This window comes from Gavia stellata, chromosome 11 (assembly GCF_030936135.1).
Source record: "Gavia stellata isolate bGavSte3 chromosome 11, bGavSte3.hap2, whole genome shotgun sequence".
Classification (NCBI taxonomy): Eukaryota; Metazoa; Chordata; class Aves; order Gaviiformes; family Gaviidae; genus Gavia; species Gavia stellata.
This window is the reverse complement of record NC_082604.1, coordinates 16,302,555-16,317,163: the sequence shown is the minus strand read 5'-3', so window position 1 is coordinate 16,317,163 and position 14,609 is coordinate 16,302,555. Positions and strand designations below refer to the sequence as shown.

General features: G+C 43.2%; 1 protein-coding gene across 1 annotated transcript in view; it reads right to left on the bottom strand.

The window, feature by feature from the left end:
• The window catches only part of LOC104258683 (probable cation-transporting ATPase 13A4), a 43,110-nt gene that overhangs the window by 1,619 nt on the left and 26,882 nt on the right, over nucleotides 1–14,609 (bottom strand). Inside the window, exons 17-28 of the mRNA XM_059822968.1 lie at nucleotides 14,128–14,239; nucleotides 12,147–12,271; nucleotides 10,980–11,143; nucleotides 9,801–9,923; nucleotides 9,087–9,166; nucleotides 7,754–7,796; nucleotides 6,735–6,844; nucleotides 5,822–5,918; nucleotides 5,018–5,090; nucleotides 3,591–3,765; nucleotides 2,904–3,118; nucleotides 1,312–1,400 (exon numbers count right to left, since the gene is read on the bottom strand). Of these exons, the coding sequence (XP_059678951.1) occupies nucleotides 1,312–1,400; nucleotides 2,904–3,118; nucleotides 3,591–3,765; nucleotides 5,018–5,090; nucleotides 5,822–5,918; nucleotides 6,735–6,844; nucleotides 7,754–7,796; nucleotides 9,087–9,166; nucleotides 9,801–9,923; nucleotides 10,980–11,143; nucleotides 12,147–12,271; nucleotides 14,128–14,239 (1,406 nt within the window). The remainder of the gene's footprint in view (nucleotides 1–1,311; nucleotides 1,401–2,903; nucleotides 3,119–3,590; nucleotides 3,766–5,017; nucleotides 5,091–5,821; nucleotides 5,919–6,734; nucleotides 6,845–7,753; nucleotides 7,797–9,086; nucleotides 9,167–9,800; nucleotides 9,924–10,979; nucleotides 11,144–12,146; nucleotides 12,272–14,127; nucleotides 14,240–14,609) is intronic.

Sequence of the window (14,609 nt, the reverse complement as noted above, 5' to 3'; positions counted from 1 at the left end):
CTAGACTATTGCAGAATTTCTTACTGCCACTCCCTCCTTTTCTCTTCTCAGCAAATCAGGTGTATTCCCTCCAGACAGCCTGGGAGTTTTGCAGTTCTCCCCAAAGGCATTTTAGCCCCTCACAGCTGTAGTGCTGACAATGTCCTGGGTCATCACAGTCCACAATAGGACTAAGACTTGCTTTAAAGTGCCATCTCGTGGCAGATTCTTTAACTGTGTCTGCCCGCTGAGCTGCTGCTGTGGAAACAGTTACATGGTGAGGCAGCTTTAGCTAGGCTGCTTGGCATTCAAAATCCCAAGTCCGTTCCTCTTGTCTGTATTTCTCTTTCCATGTTTCATTATTTCCATTTCTAAATCCACTCGCTCACTGTCACATAAACATACAGGACTGGAAGCAGCATCATGTTCAGTACTTGTTAGTCAAAGCCACCACACTTCATCGTTCTGATTACAAACATACCGAAAAAATAGCTGTTTGTTGCTTTTGTTGTTTTGTTCCTGTGACTCCTACTGCAAGGCTGTGAGTGTCACAGTGGAGGAGGTTAACATCTCCCAGCCTCAACATGCTAATTGCCAGGTCCACTGACAACCCTGTCCTACAGCTGATGTAGATCTTATCCTTCCTTTGCATTTCCCCTAGGATGGATTTGCACAAGGCAACTCCCAGCTTGCATTCTGCCAGACTAAATAAAGCCAAGCCCTACTAGTATTTATTAATCAAGGATCAAGATAGATTCTCTATTGATATAACAGCCCCACTAGTCTGTCTCTACAACTGTTCTAAACCCGAATGCTGCTTTAGGAAACTGCAGGCTGTCTGAAATTTAAACAGGGAGCCTGAAAATATTGGGGACTGAGAACTGAGAGCTGCCGTGAGTGCCGACTGGCACTCTATTCTTGGCTAGAGGATCAGTGTGCAGAGTAGCACAGCCTGAGAAACACAAGTGCATGGTGCTTTAGTTTAAACTTGCAGGGCCTAGACCCTTTCTTCTCCTGGCTTCACAACTATCAAGCCATCAACATACCAAGCATGGTAAGCTTAGTGATGCCATCTTCTGTTGAATGGACGATGCACTGAAACAATCAAATGTACATGTGCAGCTGTCCGGGTGTCCAAATGCACAGACCTTAGTTTGGAGCTACCATATTTCCAGAAGATTCTTCAATCCCATCATCTAAAATCCATCTCTTTAAATTTGATTTGTCTTTAGAGGTGCCTGCAAAACTCTGTGCCTTTTGTTAAAAACAATCCCAGTGCACTTATAATGGGACTGGCAGTAGGAAGAAAACCCACCTTGGAACAATACTTACATCCATGCTAGAGTAGAGATCATCAATATCAGCAAACACCAAGAAAAGGCAAATGCCCAGCTGCACTATGAGCACCAGTATGAACACATCTGAAGGAACAAGAGCAAGCAAATAAAACCACAGGTTTATGAGCAAACTCAGCTGCTTGCCTTTACTACAGAAGATTGCAAACATTTTCTGTGTCAGTCAAAAAAAAAAATCCATGAGATAGGAAGGAACTTTCAGCAAAAGAAAAATGAACAGAGTAAAACCCCAGCTCTACTCAGTCAAGTAGCTATATGTGAGACTGGGACAAGCCTTGTAGCCACAGATTTAAAATGCCAAACAAGTATTTTGAACATTCAATCTGACTTCTCACATCTGAGAAGCCTTAGATCCTTCCAGTGAGTCTCACTCTGAGCTCAGTGTCTCCTGGCATTCAGAAAGGTGTCCAGGATGTAGTCTTGCTCTTGTTGATATGATTACGAACTCTGCCCTCAATTTCAGTGATATCAAGACTTTGCTCTCGATCAGGATCTAAAGAGTCTAAGTAATGGAGAATCTATTGCCCTCCCCATCCGTAGGCAAATGTTCCAATGATGAGTAAATTAATTTTCCCTTCAAGCTGGCATGCACTGAACTTCACCCCCCCAGCCACTCACTCTGGTTTTGCCTGGTTCTGGGAGACTGAATGACCCCCTCTTCTGCTGTCTGGGAGGAATATCCCCTCCTCACTATTACTATACCAAAACAGCAAAGCCATGAAACCTGCAGCATTAATTTAACTCTTCAGCAAAAAAAAAGAACTGAACAGAGCTTTGCCTGAGAGACAGCTGCGGGATTTCTCCCACAGAGAAAAAGAACAGCTCTCCTACACCTCACTGAAACTTCCAGAACTGCCACAATCACATGTGTGCATCTTCTCTTCACATGACAGTCTTTCAGAGGCAGAACAGACCTACTAGACTTCACTACAACCCCTTCAAGTTATTGCCTCCTTTGATGTCTCCTCCTTAAAGAAGTTACTGGTCATAGAGTTAGCAAATGCTAAATGTCTCTGGTTCTGAAATAGGAAACAGGGCCTCTGCAAATGCACAGATTTCATTGTGTGTTCTGAGACGGGCCCAAAAGAATGCCCTGAACATGAGTTCTCTCAGATACTGCTCAACCAGCATGCTTTGGGGAGACACGCACAGGGCATTTCCAGAGTTATTCTAAAGACTAAAGCAAAGTCTTATTCTGACTCTTCTTGAGATGTGTCATTCAGGCTGCCTTAAGTAACATGATGCTTCTGCCAGCTAACACCACCTTCCTGCTACTCCTTAGAAGTTTTTATCAAACTCCATTTGTCTGTTTCAGAAATCCAAATGCCAAGACCAAGTTTTTAGCAGTACAGAAGCACAAAGTGTGGGCCCAGCTCAGAGAGCTGCTGGTCACAGGATGCCGCTGGCACTAAAACTTCTGAAAAGGTGGCCTTCAGTCATTTAGAAATCTAGTATTGGGTTTCTGCTTTTTTGGCTGACATCACTTTGTTCAAGTTTTAATTTTTCCCTAGTGAATTGACCTCTTAACTTGACTTACTCACAGATCTCTCCCTCTCTCCCCATACTTACAGTTTGTGTAGATGGGTTGCCTGAAAGGCTTTCCCTTGGAAAACACTAGTGCTACAATGAGGCAGTTGATGGTACTTAGCAGCCACACTGTGGTGTTTTCATAGCTCTTGTAGCCATTGTCCATTTGCCCATGGGCTCCATCTCTCATCCCATGGAGCCCCAGACTGGAAATAGAGGAAGAATTCTCCATGTGGTTGTTCATTGAGAGGCAGGCGCTGAAAAAGTGTGTTACACTGGTCAGCAAATGATCACTGCCCTGGTTATTTCCCCCAGCTTCCACTACCACTATCAGGAATCCTCCCTCACAGCCATGATTTGCTCCTGCTATCACAAGGATGTAGGTTATTGGCAATGTCCTCAATCTTACCCACTGGGTTGAGCTTGCTGCACTTGGCAGAGCCTGAGCTCAAACCTACTTGGATACCCTGGTTTTCCCTGCAATCAAATACTCCTCTTTGTGCTCAACAGAAGCATTCTCACCACATGCACTGTGCTGCACAGTAGACTTGCTGGAGAGCTTAGGGACCTGCAGACAACACTAGTTAATGTGTTTGCACCCTGTGGGGAAGCACAGGGTCTGCCTGCAGCTGCTGATCAGGCCTGTAGTTAAGCTGATCAATGGTATCATACAGACCTGTCCCACTAGGTCTGCCCTGTGTCACCCAGAGTCCCACGGAGGGAACCTACCTGTGTATATCGCTCTTGGAATACCAAGGCTGCTCCTGGACCAGCAAAAACCCGAAAATCTGCATGCTGAGGCTGAAGAGGATATTAAGTACAACAGAGAGCAGCAATGGGGGCGAGATGAGTTGGCTAGGAGGCCTGTAGGGAACCAGCTTTGGATAGGCACCTGTGAAACTCACTGAAACATGCACAGACATGTTTACTAGCGTGTCCAAAATACAAGCAGGGCTGCTGTATATTACTGACTTTTATCAATGTCCAGCACTTTTACAGTGTATAATGTTTTTTATAATACATAAAAATGCTCTATCAACTACAAAATACAGAGTAGCTTTCTTACAATATCTTATTGGCCCCAGAAGAGATTAATTAATGGCATCTGACTATCATGAGGCATTTTTGGAAAATAAAATGTTGGATTTTTATTTTATTTGGCTACTGTCAAGCCCAAGGATATGAGGATATGTTCAAGCTCTCCTGTTCCCTTTCTGTCACTTGTCAATTGTGGCTTGGGATTCTCTGTTGCCCATGTTCTTGTGCATCCTTCTGGACTAAGCACCTAGTGCCTGGTTATTTGAGCTGGTAGAGGACTGCATTAGCTGACCCAACAGGTTTTCCTCTGTTCTTAGGTTTAACAAAGTTATCCAGTCTTTGAGTAAAAGAGCTATACAGAAAGCCTTGATGCGGTGTTCCAAATGGTAGCTTTTGGCACATGGTATTGTGGCTGACCCTTTTAGGCTTGGCTGACCCTTTTAGGCTTGATTTAATCAAAGCCTTTTCCAGTTGCCTGTGTTCCAGCAGGCATGGAAGACAGCTATGTGCTTTTGTTATATGCTTTTCATGCCCCTGCCCTTGCCATTGCTGCTTCTAAACCTCTCCCTGCATTTACTCTATCTCAACAACCCCATCTTTCTCTTTCCCCTCCAGCACTGGTTTCTTCTCTTATTTTTGGCTTACAGCTTCCTGCTCTGTATTGTCTGACCTCTGTCATTTCTTTCTTCTCCATTTTCATCTCTCTTTCCTCTCATGCCTTCTGCCTACACAGCTTCAAGTATGAGTTGGACTCCAAACAGTCGATCCCTACACTTTTTCATTTGGGCATGGATCCTTAGGTATCTTCCTAATCTGCCTTCCCAAGTCAACAGGAAAAAGCCTGAATAGACTTTCCACTGCATTAAGTCTGTTTTTACTCCTTCTAGAGATAACACCACAGTTATCAACAACCTACATGCTCAGCAAATGCAGCACTAAGAATTACCCATTTCAGAGATTTTCTCAAAGATGACGCCACCTCTACTAATCTAAACATCCTCTACTTTATGTAGTCTCTCTTTTCTCCCTTTCTGTACATAGAATTATGCATTTCCAAGGAGGTGAAAAATATTTGAGATCATTCTCTCATTAATACATAGGATGACTAAGGGGCTTACTTGTCACACCAATTACAGTGGTAATTGCCAGATCTTGGAACAAAAACTGGTAATTCCCAAAGGAGTTTAGTTGCTGAAAAGAGGAAGAAAAAGAAAAAGAATCACAAATCAGTCATTTGCCGTGGGCTTGTTTATATCATCTCCAGAAAGCTGTATTATTTTCATGGAGCTAATGGTCTGCTGTTTGTTCTGAAATGCTGCTCAGCAGATAAGGGGAGCACACAATCCACCACCCTGCCAATAGATTTGTCATCATTGGGCCTTCAGTGAATACTCTCATTTTGTGCATTGTTTGGACTAACGACACTTCCAGTTCACTCAATGCAGTAAAAAAGAAAGCTATTTGAAGAGATGTGCATTCTCAATGCTGGGTGACTTCTGAATGCAAAGGCCTCCTCTCTATTTGGGAAGAAGACATGCAAAAGTGGTTTAAGGCACTCCAGGGGATTTTGCTTGCTGTCAAGTTAATTCATGCTTTAAATGCTGAATAAATTGCAACAGCACATGCTTATGCCAGATTCTCCCTTTTTACAGACATATACCCTCATCCAAAATACTGTTCAGTCTCTCAGCCTTCTTTTTGCCCAGCTTGGATCTTGAGCCCACGGGATGAAGTTAATGGGAAGAATCTTTCCAGTTTTCAGCTGAGGGTACAGGAGGACCATATGACCACGCCACAGAAGTTTGCAGCTCAGATAAAGGTAAAGCTCCATACCCTAGTTTTATTGAGGGTTTTATGCCATGTTTCTCCTACAAAGGAGTAGTAGCTCATCCAGTTCTAACCAACATGTTCCCAAGACATACCCAGTACAGTAGGAGAACACCAAGGTACTGAATGGTGCTGTACAGTGCCATGTACTTGAACATGCAGAAGGAAGTGACAAGGGCAGCACGGCCTTCTCTGTGTGAAGACATGAATAAAGGACAGCAATTAGGTGATGGGTCTGCTCCTGTTGCCAGTACTCTCAAAAAGCTGTTGAAAAACAAGGCACAAGTGTCACAAGTAGAGAAGTCTCTGACAGTATCTTGCTGGGCGGTAAAATAAATAAGATCTGGCCTGAATGAAAGTAAAATCTTCACTTGCAGAAACCTTGCTGCAAGCAAAAGGGCTTGATTCCAGTCATCTCTCTTCCCAAGACTATGATTTACCCCAGTGAGTTTTCCTGCAGGCATTAATAGTGCAGGTAACAACTCCATATGAGGAAAAATATACAAAGCCAAGCAGCTGCTCAGTGAGTTCAAACTAACAAATCCTCTCCTCCTGCAGTGAACATATAGTATCCAACGAGGGTAATGCACTCTGCCTGGTTATTCATCTGACCCAGTAAGCAAAATCAGGACTCTGGCATAACAGATGTTAATGTTTTGCTTGCATAGGGTACCAAAGGCAGGGCCTAACAGTAGTGTACAGGTTGATTTGTGGACATTTGATTCAGCTTTATGGAGCATTGTTCATTTTGCTATTTCTTTTCCATTTAAAAAACTGTTAATGACATAAAGCTCAGCTGTAGATGCCCTTCTTCTGTAGTTTTGAGGGAATTAATATGTCTTAAAGGAATTTCAGATGGGAACTAGACAAATGGCAATTTCAAAGTCACGGACATTTATTTTTCTCTAGATATGTACATTCTGGCTTGATGGGAACACCCAACACTAATATTTGAGAGGAGTGGGAACTGTCTCCTTTATGTAAGAGGAAACAAAAATCCATGCTTACCTGATTAGCTCTGGCACACATGCTATGCTGGGGGTTTGGGATGTGAAAGGTGAAGCCACAGATGCCTCCTGCTCCGACAGTGATATCCCTGCATGCGCCACTTTCAAAGCCTGAAAGTCACATTCTTCTTCAGCACTCACAAACCAGGAAGACGCAGCAACTGATATGTCAGCCAAGAAGTGACCCCGTATTACAGGATGCGTGCTGTGAACAGCAGTCCCTCTTCACTCCCTGGGTGTGCTCCACCCAAAAGTTTCCTCCAGTGGGATGTGGTTGAGGCATCGGGTCCAGAAGAAGAATGGGGATGACAGCATGGGAAAGTCCATTTTCCATAGACCCCAAAGCCATCCACTACCAGCTGCAGAAGGCAGTTTTGGCTCTGCCTCCTTTGTCAGCACTTATTTGCAGTCACACCTTATGCAGAGAGTCTAGGTTCTCTGCTTTCTTCCCCCAGGAGAATCCTTGGGACTTTTTGTTAGGACAAGTGAGTGCTTCACTGCCTAGGTGGCATTGCTATCACTGCCACAAGGATGTGTGAAGTCATGGTGTGAACTGAACCTGCCCAGAAGGGAGTTACAGGTCCCTCCTGAACATGGACCCTTCCTTTTGGAAAAAAGAACTTTCTTGCACTTTAAAATTGTGCATTTACAAAAACCTTGTAGGGCTACAGCTGTTCCCCATGGAAACTCCTCACCACCCTAGTCTTCTCCACCCCCAGACACTGAAGATGTTGACAGAAACCTCAGTGGAGGATTTGGAGAATCCTCTGGTGTTTTTTGCGATGGAAATTAATCAGTCCTTGAGACCACAAACTGCAACAATCTCTGCCTAGGACAGCTCTTGCATGGTAAGGACCTGCTGTGGGATCAGGCCTGAATCAGTACTGTTGCCACTAGAGTTGCTCCGTGAATAAGCAGAGCACTCCCATCTCCAGCAAGTGCTCAGTTTGGGTTATTCTACTGGCCTTGCATTCATTTTTCATTTTTTAAATAAATATATGGTAAAGAATTTTCACTTACCCCGCAGTCATTCGCTCCATCTCCACACATGCCCACAAAGTAACTAAAAAATAAAGTGATGTACATTCAGTACTGGGGAAAGTGAGATCTGTAAACAGGAGGGAATCAGAGCCTCCTTCATGCAAGTCATTTATGCAAGTCATGCGAGCTTTTTGTTAAAAGCCCTTCTGGAAAGCTGAAAGACTGAAATACAAGCCCAGGACTCCGGACTGTGCATGGGCCTTGGGCTTGCACTCGGATGTACCTACAATAAAGAGCTTCTGCTGTGACAGACTGAAGAATATATTAGCATGAAATTTTATGTTTACTACAACAGACTCAGTCTCCCACCCTCACTGGGTTTAAGGTCAATCATAACAAAGGAAAGGGCTAATGGTGAGAGCCCTGCTCAGAAAGGAAGAATTGCAGGCACTGGTATGTCATGTTCACTGGGAATAGACATAAATGGGGACTCTGCTTTGGGGTCCAGTCCTGCCAGAATCTCCTGGAGAAGGCAGAGAGTGACAGAGGCAGCTGGAGTAAAGAGAGAAGGAGAACATGGGCTTAACAGGATATTTGAGGCTGAAATAACCTTATGAAATGATGAGGCCTAAAAGTAAATCCTTATATCTGCAGCATCCAAGTAAAATCAGCCAAGTGCTTCAGTAGCTGACTCACTTGTGTCTTTTACTGCTGAGGCCTGGATTTCAGTGTAGGGGAAGTTCTCACTGGGAGGCATTGATGGTGGTCCAGGGAGGTAAGACAATGGTTGGGGTGCTCACAACTGCTCACATCAGGCTGATAATCTGAAACAGCCTAAATCTTATTCTGCTCTAGGGCAAGGTCAGGGGCTAGCTAGTTGAGGGTGGGGGTCTTCAAAAGACTTGGGAAACAGCTGAATAACAGGCAATAAGACACCTGGGACTCAGGAATATATATACACCTCTATGACTGTGAGCAGCACAGGGCATATCCATCCAGACTGCCCTGCCATGTTTTCTAACCCATCACACTGAGTCAGCAATAGTGCAGTAAAAAGACTGCTAGCATCAGAGAAGCTGCAGTGCTGGGAGACATTCCTAAAAATCTTGGGTAGACAAATGCCCCTTCTTCAGGCCCAGAAATCATGGGAGTGTTAGGACTTTGATGGGTTGCCAAACCAATGTGGACTTCAGTGTCTCTTCTTTTACAGGCTTTTGGAATTTAATTGCCAAGTTGTATGTCTGTAGAAGTTTCAGTTTTGTGCCCTTCCAGGAAACGCTACATTAGACAAAAGCTTGCTCTTACTAGACTCTTTTCAAGCCTGGAAATTCATCAAACACTTCCTAACTCTTAGTGCTCATTATGAACTTACTCTAGCTTTTGAAACTCTTCTACAAGGCTGGATTTCTGACCAGGAGACATTCTAGCAAAAACTGTTCCATTCAGCAGGAGCTGTAAGGAGGAAAAAAAGAAGTGATTTTTTAAGAACTTGAGGTAAGAGTCACACTGATTTCAGTGATAATCTCAAATAGAAACCACCAAAAAGACATTTCCAAACAACTGGTGCTAGACTCTAAAGCAGGAAAGGCTGATGATCAAAGATAAAAGGTATCTTAATTAATATTTTGAAAAAAATAACAATCACAATAAGGACAAGAGGTCTGGTGTGTCATTTGAGTTACCTGATGAACACAGATTACCAGGCAGGGATTTACTAGAAGAGAATTCATGAGACTATCCTTTCCATAAAACAGACAAGTCGTGCTGGATTGCATGCTGTGTAATACCATGTTTTCTACTGTTCTCCAAAACATGACAGAATCAGTGCTGTGCAAGGGCCAGGCATAGGGGCACAAATGTTCTAAGTCCTGTCCTCACACCATGAGGCAGGTCTGCTCCTCTCATGTGCAGAAAAAATCCAGGGATCTTCAGATCCTTCCCCATACGTTAGTATCAAAGATTCATCCAGCCCATAAGTATTTCAGGGTTAGAATGTCCTGGTACAGATCTCTTCAGCTAATTATATCAGGACAATCCGAATCTACTGAATGGCAAGTCTAATCCAGTTAAATGATCCAGATCTTACCTTTGGAAGTAAGTGCCTAAAATGCTGTGCTACAATTTGGTAAGATTTTCCACTCATGGCAAAATGATACTGGCCTGATCCCAATGCCAGCCTGATTCTTCGTTCAGTCTGACTGTCATCCTCCTATAAAACAAGACAGAACGAGTGCTGCTCCCAGGTTCTCAAAAGCTATTATGTGCATTTACACAAGCACTGCTACAAACAAAGAAAAGGACATACCATGGGGAGAGCACTTCTGAAGACTCTGGGAGACCTGGGTTCAAGGTCGATTGCCTTTGCCTGGATTTGTAAAGGGATTTAGGCATATAATGCCATTAATTTCAGTGTGAACTAGGTGCTTCATATGTCTTAAAAGCTGGCCCTCAGCATTGCCACATCTGATAGAATTTATGCAACAGTGCCAATCTGGTGGGCTGCACTGTAAGAGGGGCTAGAGAGAGCATATGGGCACCATAGCTAGGCATGCCTTTTTGCAGTGAAATACAGTGAAGACACTGCGCAGGCTGAGCTTTGGTAGAAAGCAGCCCCTGCAGAGATTCCCTACCATCTGCCTGACTCTAATACTTCTCAGAGAAGGGTCAGCACCTTCAGACATACTTTTCAAGGAGAGAGTAACTGGTCTCTGTCTCAGTTTCTTTGTGGAGATGCTTGATGAAATATAATTTCTTAGCATAGCTAGTCTATGATTCACTGCGTTTATGTAATTTCTCGACAGTTAATCTGTGTTTTAATTCTGCAGGTATGGGGAAGTGCTAACTCTCTACCTGCTTGAGAAGGGCTGGTTCATTCAGTGAAGTTCCACAGATTTTAAGTTCACATCTATACTATCAAATTTGCCTTGCAGGGAAAGGAAACATGCTTTAAACTGGCATCAGCTAAGCATGAGGGCTAGAAACAAATCTTTCATGGGTTTCTGCAAAACTGTTCTCAAACCTAGTTAGGCAGTTAGCAAAAACACGTTCACAAGGTAATACTAAAGCTACGAAGGAAGCTCTAGGGGAGTACATTTTTATAAAGATCCCTGCATTTTAAACACTTTTCTAGCACATAACATTCTGACATGCAGACAATGGCGAATGACTGGTCTCTGTTATACTAGCTTAATCCCACTGCATTATTTAAAGCATTCCAGCTTAGTTTGTTTTCCTGCTGCACAATACCTGCTTCTTATATGCTCACCAGGCTTCCGTAATCTTCAGTTTTGTTTTCTTCTAGTGGTTTCCAGGTTATAGATGCTGAAAAAGATCCAGGTATTTTGTTTGCTTCCACAAGAATCACTCTGTTTGTTGGAGAAATCATCCCAGCATTTCTGGCAACGGTTATAGCTGTCTGAATGTTGTCACCTAGAAAAATCAAGGGGAATGTTATCTAAAAATTTCTGCAATGAGGAATTGTTTGTGGAGGAATCATTAGCCTTTTCCTGAATTCCGAGTTTTCAAATATATCCGCAAGAATCAGTAAGATTTCAGTGTTTGTGCCTAAGAAAGTTTTTTATAAAAATCAAAACTTTGCAGATGAGGTCTGTCTCAGTAATTAGACGTATTTTCATCTGGAAATGAAGTATTTTCATTCTCATCTGGAGGTGAAATATTTTCATCTTCAACTTGAAGAAATCCAGATGGGGAACGTGCTCCTAGATTATGTGTTTTCGTCAAAAAACAATAAGGGATTCAATGCTAAGTTGCTGCTAGTATCACGGATTCTCATCAATTGGCCTTAGATGACTTTGGTGTAGGATGTGTGCTGAAAGGGGCAAAGCCCAAAAAGACAAGATCTGTGTGGCTCCTGGAAAAATGTCTTTGGACAATGGAAGAACAGGGGGTTATCCTATCCAAATCCAAACCAGCCCTTCAAGAAAAAAAGGGGATAAATAGGGACTGGTAGGCATGAGTTACCAAATGTCATAAGGTTCAGTGATTTGTCCTGGCATCCACGCTCCATCTCTGCTCATTTATGACAACAGGATTTAATGAGGCCCTATAAAGAGGGGATCTTGCATGACAAGTCTTCGTGCATGCCATCTGATAACCTTACCAGGGAGAACAAATGGACTCACTGGAAAGCATCAGAGGAACAGGAAGGCTCTGATCTGTGGTGAAAGTGGAACAGATTAAGAGTTAGCTATCTGACACAGCCTGATAAAGTTGTCAGGAACATAAACCTGCATGGTTCAGCTCACGTCATTATTACAACACAGATGCTTCTTGGACTATAATTGTCTGAAAGATACAAATGTCTGTGCCTTCCTACCAGTCGTGGTGACAAAGCAGCAGACTGTTCACTCAAACATAGTTGAACTCCCTGTCTGGCCAGTGGCCACATAAATAATCCACCCTTTTTAGATACCTGTGACCATAACACTCCTGATGCGGGCAGCACTGAGCTCTTCCAGGACAGGCTTTGTCTCCCTCTTTAATCGATTCTCCATTATCAGCAGACCCAGGAATGTCAGATCAGATTCCACCTCCTCCCTAAGAGTGAAGAACAGACAGACAGATTTAATTATTCTTTTTGCCTTTGGCCTACTTTCGCATTGAATTTGGTGATAGCCAATTATAACAGTTAACCATCCCACCTAACTCAAAAGAATTAAAATAACTTGTTAGCTTTCAGCAGTCCCAGGCTGTCTGTCTTTTGTGGTGCTATTTCAACACCAGCAGGGCTTGCTTCCCACTGGCAGCAAGTGGTGCTGGTTGCGTATGGAGGATCTTCACTTGATTTTTCATCCTTCTATTCTCTTCTTCCCTTGTTCTGAAGAATGAGTTCAGTACATAGCCAGCTTCCAGCTCATGTTTGCTTAATTACCAAATCAAAAAAGATCCAATTTCAACCTACCTGCTCCACATACCAACATGAAGTCTGATGGATAAGTTGGACTGTTTTCCATTCATGCATCATCCTTAGCAAGCATGAAAAAGCACCCTGAATTTCCTGCAGGATTCCCAAACTATGGTGGTCTGATTTGGAAAGTTCATGAACACTAGTCCTCATTTAAGGACTGTACAACAAAGAATCACACCTTAGTAAATGTATCTGCTACTCTTGACAGTAGGACCTGAGCAAACACCATGTGGGAACTCCAATTCTGTTCTCTCCTACTCTTTTCTTTACACCTGTGCTATTGCTTCGTTTACAGTTGAACACATGCAGTTGAGAACACGATTTGCTAAACAATCCCATCCCTGAGTCATAAACTAGAGGTCTGTCAGGGAGACAGGTTGACTCTGAAGAGTCTGAAAAAAAGAAAAGCTTTCAAACACTTATTTTAGCCACTGTAGTAAGGAGGAGGTGATGCCAAACGCTTGCATGGCAGTCAGAGTAGCTGAGTCAGGTGGTGTCTGAATAGTCACTGCTTTCATAGCAGATCTTGTGTTTGACCTCCAGTTTTCTTTTTTCTCCTGGCAGTATATACATCACTCATGCTATAACTGCACACACAACTGCAAAATCTGGGCCTTATCACACACATTTGCTCATTGGGTTGGATAGGTCTATTATGACACCTGTCACAAGAATTAAATAAACCATTTGCACTTTGCCTCAGTGTCATTGGCCCTTTCGGCAAAGCAAAAAGCCCTGTGAAAGAGCAACTGAGCTCCATCTGGATTAGGACTTGCAGCTAGTAAACAGACAGGACAGCAGATGCTAAGTATCCACAAATGTTTCAGAACTGATGTTTCTGGAGTATTATGGGCAAAAGCTAGAGGCATTTGGGTAAAAGCATATGGATTCTTGTGTAGGTGTTCTTGTGTGAGGCTTGTGGAAAACTAATACCACTAGCATAGCAGAAGAGTTTGCTGGCTTCTCTAGAAACTAAAGAGAGCTAAAGCTAGAAAGCTAAAGGATTGAACCAAGACAGCAGCAGCAGACAGTTTGCTGACTTTGACTGGGCTAGAGAACGGGCGGTATAATGGGGGTCATCCGCTGCCTTTGCTTAATCAAGGAGACAGAATAACAGCAAAAAAAGAGACTTCTTTTCAGCAGAAAGCCTCGATAAATCTGCAAGGAGATTGGTAGAAATGATGGACTGAGGGAGCGGTGTACTAGACTTCAGAGTGTACTAGAGTTCTACTTCCTATGTTGATCCAAAGTAAAGAAATGTGTAAGGATTCTGGGCATGTGCTATAAGCATGGGGTAGTGAAGTGCCCTCTACCTATTCTCAGAAAGACCTATAACCAGATTTAAATCAGATTCCCTCTGGCCTGAATCTAACAAAACTCTGTACTACAGCCCTGCTCTTGGCAGGGGTGTTGTGGTAATGGTACTATGTGAGGCACCATTGGCCCATGGCTGAATGTGACTGATAAGAAGTAGTCTATGGCTTACCTTGTTAGATCAGTAGCTTGCTTCCCTGCTTGCAGAGATTTACATGCCAGTCCGATGACCCGAAAGCCCTGTACTGTGTAGAGCAGAAGCTTGCTTTCAAAATTCGATGGGACTGTGCAAAAGAGGAAAAGATAGTTCATCAGGGCATTTGACTGCTTTCTAATAAAATGAAGCCTTGGAGCAGGGAAGGTCCCTGTCCCAGAGAGCAAATACACTTACAGTCTACCAATAGGCCAAGGACATCAAGGAAAGCTGCTGAACTGAACTTTGCTCAATAAGAAAATCATTGCTTCTCCTCTATCACTTTGCACTTAGGATCCTAAACTATTCTGCAAAGACTTACCTTCTTCCAGTGTGTCATGAAGGAGCTGCGCTCTTCTAGCTGCCCTTCCAAGGCTTGGAGAAAAAAGAAAACTTTTTTTGGTGTATACTGGACCAGTAGACAACTTTTCCAAATATCTATTCTGGTAGAGACTGCACAC